Source organism: Henckelia pumila, chromosome 1, assembly GCF_033568475.1.
Source record: "Henckelia pumila isolate YLH828 chromosome 1, ASM3356847v2, whole genome shotgun sequence".
Lineage (NCBI taxonomy): Eukaryota > Viridiplantae > Streptophyta > Magnoliopsida > Lamiales > Gesneriaceae > Henckelia > Henckelia pumila.
In genome coordinates this window covers 103411738-103420679 of record NC_133120.1, presented here as the reverse complement: position 1 = coordinate 103420679, position 8942 = coordinate 103411738, and the positions used below count along the sequence as shown (strand labels likewise).

General features: G+C 36.5%; 1 protein-coding gene across 1 annotated transcript; it reads left to right on the top strand.

The window, feature by feature from the left end:
- Positions 1 to 4495: 4495 nt before the first annotated feature.
- On the top strand, positions 4496 to 7753 carry LOC140871196 (protein FAR1-RELATED SEQUENCE 5-like). The gene is made up of 4 exons (XM_073273620.1): positions 4496 to 4549; positions 6335 to 6366; positions 7067 to 7655; positions 7733 to 7753. Exons 1-4 carry the CDS (start codon positions 4496 to 4498, stop codon positions 7751 to 7753), a joined length of 696 nt encoding a protein of 231 aa, XP_073129721.1.
- The last annotated feature ends 1189 nt before the right edge of the window (positions 7754 to 8942 follow it).

Below are 8942 nucleotides of genomic sequence, written 5' to 3'. Positions count from 1 at the left end.
TGAAAGGCTGGATTCCTTGCAATGTGCAAGGCACTCTGACTATCACAAAACAGAAGAATCTTTTCTTGTTTGTGCCCAAGCTCCTCCAATAACCTTTTAATCCATATTGCCTCCTTGCAAGCTTGAGTAGCTGCCATGTATTCTGCTTCCATTGTAGATAATGCCACAACTGTTTGCAGTTTTGAAACCCAGCTGACTGCACCTCCTGCAACTGTAAACACATAACCAGTAGTAGATTTTCTCTTATCTGGATCACCTGCGTAATCTGAATCCACATAGCCCCTTAGTGTAAAATCTGATCCTCCAAAACATAATGCAGCATCCGAGGTACCCTTAATATATCTAAGGATCCTCTTAACCGTGCTCCAATGCTCTTGTCCAGGATTCGCCATATACCGACTGACTGCTCCCACTGCTTGTGCAATGTCTGGTCTAGTACAGATCATAGCGAACATTAAACTTCCCACTGCTGATGCATACGGTACTCGAGACATCTCCATCTTCTCTGCTTTACTGCTAGGACACATCTCAGAAGATAACTTGAAGTTAATAGGAAGAGGGGTTGAAATTGGCTTACTATCTTTCATGTTGAAGCGCTGCAAGACTTTCTTCAAATAATTTTTCTGGGAAAGCCAAATCTTCTTATTGCTTCTGTCTCGGTGAACTTGAATCCCTAGAATCTTGTTTGCTGGTTCCAAGTCCTTCATATCAAATTCCCTAGCCAACTGTGCCTTCAATTCTTGGACCCGATCTTTGTTTGGGCCTGCTACCAACATGTCGTCCACGTACAACAGCAAAATGATATAATTATCATCACCAAACCTCTTGAAATACGTACAAGGGTCTGCACTGATTCTGTTGTACCCAAGGCTCATGATATAGGAATCAAATCTCTTGTACCAACACCTCGGCGCCTGTTTGAGACCGTACAGAGATTTATTCAACCTGCAAACCAAGTTCTCTTTGCCTTTTTCTGCAAAACCTTCTGGCTGGAGCATATAGATTTTTTCTTCAAGATCACCATGAAGAAATGCTGTTTTCACATCTAGCTGTTCCAGATGTAGGTCAAACACCGCACACAATGCCAATACTACTCTGACTGTTGAAAGTCGAACCACAGGAGAAAATATCTCATTGAAGTCAATACCTTCTTTCTGAGCATACCCTTTGACAACCAATCTCGCACGATACCGCTCCACTTGGTTATTGACATCACGCTTGATCTTATAGACCCATCTGTTACCTATAGCTTTCCTCCCTCGTGGTAGTGTAACAAGATCCCAAGTTTTGTTTCTGTCCAATGCTTTCAATTCTTCCTGCATCACTGTCATCCACAGGGATACATCTGAGCTTTGAGTAGCCTTATGGAAACTCGACGGCTCACCATCCTCTGTTAATAGACAATATGCAATGTTGCTTTCAGTGACATAATCTGAAAGCCAACCTGGTGGTCTTCTCTCTCGAGTTGACTGCCTTACTTTGGAAACCTCTGACTCAACTGGTTCTTGTTCCTCGTGCTCTGGTACTGCTTCACAAGAAAGTTGATCTTTGTCTGTCTTATTTTCCACCTGAATGATAGTAGTTTCTGAATTCAGTGTGCCTTTGTCTCCCTTCACTTTATCTTCTTCAAAGATAACATCTCTGCTGATGATAAGCTTGTGGACAGTAGGATCCCACAAGCGAAACCCCTTTACTCCATCAGCATAGCCCAAGAAGATGCACTTTCTGGATTTGGAATCCAACTTTGATCTTTCTTGTTCATTGTACAACACGTACATCGGACTTCCAAATGTATGTAACCGAGAATAATCAGCTGGCTTGCCAGTCCACACCTCCATTGGAGTCTTCAAATCAATCGCCACTGAAGGAGAACGATTGATGATGTAAGAAGCAGTTTTGACTGCTTCTGCCCAAAATGACTTTGGTAGACCCGTAGTACTCAACATGGCTCTTGTTCTGTCCAACAAAGTTCTGTTCATCCGCTCCGCCACTCCATTCTGCTGAGGCGTGTAAGCCGTCGTGAACTGTCTTTTGATGCCCTCATGCTGACAGAATGCATCAAAATTCATCACTGGAATATTCTCCTCCATTGTCCGTCCTTAAACACTTGATTTTCTTATCAGAATCAAGTTCAACCCGCGCTTTGAAAGCTTTGAAGATTTCGAAAACATCTGATTTTTTCTTGATTGGATACACCCAACATCTCCTAGAGAAATCATCAATAAAAGAAACAAAGTATCTCGCTCCTCCTAGGGATACCACCGGTGCTTGCCAAACATCAGAATGAATTAGCTCCAATATGCCATTGCTTTTGGCAGTAGACGTGCCAAACTTCAATCTGTGTTGTTTACTGGTAATACAATGCTCACAAAAGGGTAGATTCACTTTTGTAATCCCCGGCAACAGCTTCCGTTCTGAGAGAATCTTCATTCCTCGTTCTGACATATGCCCAAGCTTTCTATGCCACAACACTGTTGATTCTTCCCCCTAACCAATTGATGCAACAACTAATTCCGCCTCTTTGTGTGTTTCCCCCAACAATACATACAGATTTGCAGCAACCTTTTCCGCCTTCATAACCACAAGCGCGCCTTTCACAATCTTCATGATCCCTTTTTCGATACGGGTTTTGCACCCAATATCATCCAATTGCCCCAAAGACAAAAGATTTTTTGTCAGACCCTTCACATGTCGTACCTCCTGTATGGTGCGAATAGTGCCATCAAACATTTTAATTTTGATGGTACCGACCCCAGCAATTTCCAAGGCATGATCATTTCCCATGAATACAGATCCTCCTGAGACTGGTTCATACTGGTCGAACCATTCTCTCCTTGACGTCATATGCCACGTCGCTCCTGAATCCATAATCCATGCATCACAAAATTTGTGTCTGCCTTCTGCAACTGTTGCTGCTTCGCTGAATAATATTTCACCACCGCCGGAAGTACTGGCCACATTTCCTTGAGATCCCTTATCGATGCTCTTCGTACACTCTCTCTTGAAGTGCCCTTTACCGCAACATTTAAAGCAGTAAATATTCTTCTTCTTACTTCTTGACTTGGATCTACCATATCTGTGGCTCCCACTGGAGTCACGCTCCGTCAATCTTCCTCTCGTCATCGGTAAAGCCTCTGCTTGCTTCGACGTTGCCAACCTATCTTCCTTGTTCCTTCGACGACTCTCTTCTCCAAGAACCGCAGTTAAGACGTCGTCAAAATTTAAATTATCCAAAAGAACATTGTTGGTAACATTGATGATGAGCTGATCGTATGAATCTGGTAGACTTTGAAGTAGAAGCTCCGCACGTTCTTTTTCCTCTATTTTATGCCCAATAGACGTGAGCCGGGAAAATAGAGTATTCAGTGTATTGATATGGTTGGTCATCGATGAGGATTCTGCCATCCGAAGAGTATAAAGCTTTCTCTTTAGGAAAATTTTGTTGTGTAGTGACTTGACCTCGTACAATTTTGTCAGACTATCCCAAATAAATTTTGCGCTTTTTATTTCAGAGATACTTGACAAAACTTCATCCGCTATAGCCAAGTGCAAATTGGCAACAGCATTGTGATTCATCTCGTTCCACTTTTGATCGTCCGTGACATCCGCCGGTCTATCTCCAATAGCTGTCAAGCAACGCTCCTTTGTTAGAATTGCTTGCACCTTCAATTTCCACAACAAAAAATTGCTCCCGTTGAACTTTTCTATCTCGTATTTTGCCGTCATCTTGACTACAAGAATCCTGCCTTATAAAATCTTCAAAAAATCTTTTCTGATGTGGAAGATCAGTCAAAGCTGCAACCACAGAGCATACTCAGAATTTTAAGAAATTTTATGCCAAGGCTCTGATACCACTTGTTGGTTCCAGGTGCGGCATTACGAGATAGAAACTATGGAAATTGAAGACTAAATAGACACCAAGATTTACGTGGAAAACCCCTAAAAATTATTAGGGTAAAAACCATGGGCAAGACCAAAAGATTCCACTATAATATTTGGAGAATTACAACCTCTCTCTGTGTTTTCAAAAAGAGACACACTCTTTTATATAGGAGAAAAACCTATCTCACAAATATATATAGAAATAAACAAGGGAGATGAAGAACACTCAAGAATCAGATAAGAGAACTTGAGAATGGGATGCTTTTCATTCCAAGAGAATGCACCTATTTATAGGTGCAATCTCTCGGTTATAAATGTGAAGGAAAATTCTCAATTGAATTTTCCTTCATTTTTGTACGCACAAGTGTAATGAGTGTTGTCTCATTTTCCAATACTTGCTGCCACCAATTGCCACCTACCATTTGACTATTCAAACCCAACAAAAACATATATATAATTTAAATGGTGGCCAAGAATGGATTCGAGACGTGCCTTGATAATTATTAGACGTAAACGACGCGTATCGGGCTCGCCGGGACGAACGAATCTTATAAATAATCCAAAAACTAACGCTCGGCTATGGGGCTAAGAAATCTCTGATGGAACGGTGAAGATGGTGGGGAAGAGGGTGATGGAGGCGGCTAAGGGTTTAGTTGAAGTTGGGAAGGTTTAGGGTAGATTTTAGGATAATCTAGGTTAGATAATTAATAAAAAAGATTAGGATAATTAAATAATATAATTTAAACTTTAAAGATACATTCTAATTTGCTAAAAACTTAATAAATCTCGAAATAATAAAATAGAAAATTTTTTAAGATTAATAAAAGTCATTATAATGACTTATTTTGGGTAGAAACGGACATATAAATATACATATATATAAATACCATAATTTTCTTCAAATTATACCTTAAAATAATATTTTAAGCCTCCTAAATATCTCATAAAATATTTTGGGTGAAAAACTAACATCTCGTTTGTCCACGGTCCCGCCTACGCGATTATCAAATGATTTTATCAAATAAATTCATAAATCACATCATACAGATTTAAATACCGAAACAATATTTAAAACATGCAAATAAATCATGTAATTCACATACTAACTCATAAAAACAATTTAATACATTTTCACATTATTTTAAAATTATTAAATCTCTTAGTTATGCATGCGTATTTATGTGACGAATTTCTGGGCGTTACAAAATCAAATTAATTTGTCAGATTAATCGACCTACAAATTTCATGAAAATAAATCATAAATCAACAAATAATAGAAACAAACAAGAATATCAATTTAACGCATAACCTCATAGTGATAAATTGAAATATAGGAAAATATCCTTGAATCAGAAATAAAAACTTAGCCAAACATAATTGGCTTCATAATCTCTAAACAAAAAATTATAACAGATTAACTAGAAAAAAATTATGAAGAAAAAAAAGAAAGAAAACGTCTCTGACTCTGCCGTCCAAGAATCCAAACGTTCAGAATGAGTGCAGAAGAATGCAAAAATCTCTAAATCCCAAAAAAACTCAAAATCACGACATAGGAGAAAAGGAAAATAATAATCTAGTAAGAAGATAAGGGATGCGTCGATGCAGGGTAGTGCCCTCAGCCTATCATCGCTTGACACGTGGCATTTAATTTAAAATAATTTTTTTAAATAAAAAAATCGGAATTAGGATTAATTGGAGCGAGATCTCCAACCATGGTTACTTTTGAAATTAGAATCAGAAATCCGCGGGACTTTTCCTCTTGTAATTTCGGCGGCTTTCTCCTCGTAATCTTACGACCTTGGTGAAGATGAGGGAACGAGATTCTGCAAATTTATTTTGATATCCTGTGCATCGTCGAGTTCGAGCCCATACCCATCGAAAGTGCATTTGGACGGGGTTTTTTGTTTGAAGATCCTCGGGCCTGCAATCCTCAAGGTATGTATGTGATAATATTGTATTTTCTATGGATTATCACAGTAAAATTTCTGAAGTTGATTTTGTTCGGGAATGGCCATGAGGGATGGGTGAGTTGGTGTAGAAAATATTTCAATTGGGGACTTTGGATTGGAGTGCAGTAGTTAAAAAAAATCTTGTTTTCTTGATTTCTAATGGGAGATTCCTCATTCAATGTTGTTAGATTCTCCTAAGAGTAATGGTCAGATCCCAAAATTTGAAAGCTTGTTTGTCGTGTTCCTAGATTTTCAAAAATCACTGCCCGCTTGAGGGATTCCAGATTTGGAGAAACAAGAAGGGAACAATATTAATTGATTCGCCCACGCTGTTGCATAGTGATCCCCCTTCGTCACGGTATGAACTAATTTATGTATATAGTATATAAACTTTTTTGCGCTCTTTCAGTAATAATCGTTTGATATGGATGTATATTTTGAATTTGAAAGTGACGTTAATGTGAATAAATTTGTATTGAATTGATTGCCCTCATTCCTTCCAGAGCCTCTTTTCAACTATTGATCTTGAAGAATGGTGATTTTGTTCTCTGATTTGGTTCAAAGATATGATTAATCGTTTCATCTTGTTATGATTTTATTTGATTTGATTTGGTTGCACGAGATGTTAGTCTACTGAGTCCATATAAATTGATCTTATGATTATCTTTGTGGAATATATAAAAAACCTACGATTAATTATGGTTCATATATAAGCTTGGTTCCACAACATGTTCGTATAATTTGTTAAATTTCATTCTCTGAACATACATTGATAATCATATATCCAACTGATGATACACAATGCATAATTAACAATAAGTACTTAGTGAGCAAAACCTTGTCAAGGCTCTCATTAGCAACATATTCATAAACAAGAAGCTTTTCTGCTCCCATCGAACAGTAGCCCAACAAGTTTGCCTCATTTTAAAACTCTTTCCTCCCCTGACTTGATCTCTTTAACAGTTTCTTTACAATTATTAGACTCTCCCATCAGCCAATTTCCCCTAAAAAACTCACATACAAAAAACCAAAAGCATATCTTGATTCAAAATTCACAATCATTTTATGTTTTTTTTTTTTAAAAGACACTCATTTTATGTTTTGGATAGATTAAAAGTTATCACATTCTTTTTAAAAAAAATAAATGAAAAACTCATTAATATTGATACATACACTTGATTTATTAAGTTTGGAGAAAATGTGATTTATGACACTTTTAATTTCAAATACAGTAGGTTTTTTGGTCAATTGGAGAGTAAACTACTTGTTGGTCATGTAGTCAAAAGCGTTGAAGATGCGTATTTACTTTATTGCAATTATGCGCATGCTAAAGGGTTCAGCGTCAAAAAAGGTGATCAACGCTACTTTCCTGGCACTACTGATTTACAATCTAAAGAGTTTGAATGTTCATGTGAAGGTAGTAAAGATGAAAAACGCTCTGTTGAAAAAATTCCTATTTACTTGAAGCCGACTAGTAGAACAAAATGTAAAGCCAAGCTGAAAATTAGTAGGCAAATGGGTGGGGAGTGGAAGGTTGGTAGGTTTGTCATTGAGCATAATCATGACATGGTTGCGGTTGATCAAAGACATTTGTTGAGATCATCACGAAATATTTCTCATGCTCAAAATTCCACTTTAGAAGCAATGGTAAATGCTGGGATTTCTATGGCTAATGCTGTAGCTTATATGGAAAATGATGCACAAGGGTCACATAATTTGAGCTTTATTAGAAAAGATATATACGATCACCTTGGTCGTATAAAAAAGCATACAAAAGTTGAGAATGGGGATGCTTCTGCCTTACTTCATCATTTTATAAACAAGGCAAATAAGCTGGAATCACATTTTTATTGGAACGTTCAACTAGATGATGACAATAGGGTCATGAATTTTTTCTTTAGGGATTCGAGATGTCAAGTTGATTATGAGTATTTGAAACGCCTACTACTAATAAAATGCGGAAAAACTTTTTTTTTTTTTAAATACTATATACATATACGCCCATACATATATGTATAAACATTAAAAATAATATTACAAATAATAACTCGCTTAATTAACAAAAATAAAAATAATAAACAGTTATTTGATAAAATCTTGAGTCATGCAATAGATAAAATAATGTCTATAGTGAAAATTTATAACTTATGTCTACTAAAATCATGAAAAATAAATAATTAATCATAACCACTGAAAACATAAAAATATCCTGAATATATAACTCATGCGTAAATAAAATCCTAGCGAGACGGTCACGGGGCCACTGCCATGCTCGCATAACGTCCTCGCCACCGGTAGGAGCTACATCATACTCACCTGCACCATATAAGCGTAGTGAGCCTAGAGGCTCAACATGTCTAATCCTTTATAACAAGGGTTAAAATAATGCATCACGTAGATACTAATACATATACATGTACATGAGCATGCATGTAAACATTTTTCATAACATAAATGCTGAATCATAAATCATAAACATAACATAATAATCTTCAACATACATAACATAATTGAGCATGTCATAAACATAAAAACTGAGTATGGTCATATCCATGAATGTGACTAATAACTGTGCCGACTGATCAGTCTAAAGAACCATCGTACGTGGCGGTGGATAAATCCACCTCTATGCTGGTAGTAAACTACCTCTGTGCCAGTGGTAAAACCCACTTCTATGCCGGTAGTAGAACTACCTCTGTGTCAGTGGTAAAACCCACTTCTATGTTGTCACATCACTTCAATTTCCATAAAAATATTTTTCATGCTCAATTCTTAATCATAAACACATCATAAAATATTTCATGTATGCATACACTTAAAATATGTCCGTAATATATATTTAATTAATTTTAATAATAAATATACTTTTACTTAAAATAGACTTCATGCATAAAAATAATTAAATATATATTCCGGACTTAGTTTATTTTCATGGGTTGGTCCAGACTGCTGGTCTCTCTACTAAACCCCTTAACTGACTTAAAGCCTGTTAACTAACTTAAAGCCCATAATTAAATAACTAATTTTAAAAATTATAATTTTTACTAAAATAAAATACTTAAATGTTATTGGGCTTAAATAAAAATATTTAGGCCCAATACTAATTAATTC

Bases quoted from the DNA above. Each gene is read 5' to 3' on its own strand.
- LOC140871196 (XM_073273620.1), top strand. From the start codon at position 4,496: ATGGTGGGGAAGAGGGTGATGGAGGCGGCTAAGGGTTTAGTTGAAGTT. The intron at 6,367-7,066 runs GTGATTTTGTTC...CAAATACAGTAG, and splicing joins ACTATTGATCTTGAAGAATG to GTTTTTTGGTCAATTGGAGA. The intron at 7,656-7,732 runs GCAAATAAGCTG...TTTTTTCTTTAG, and splicing joins TTCATCATTTTATAAACAAG to GGATTCGAGATGTCAAGTTG.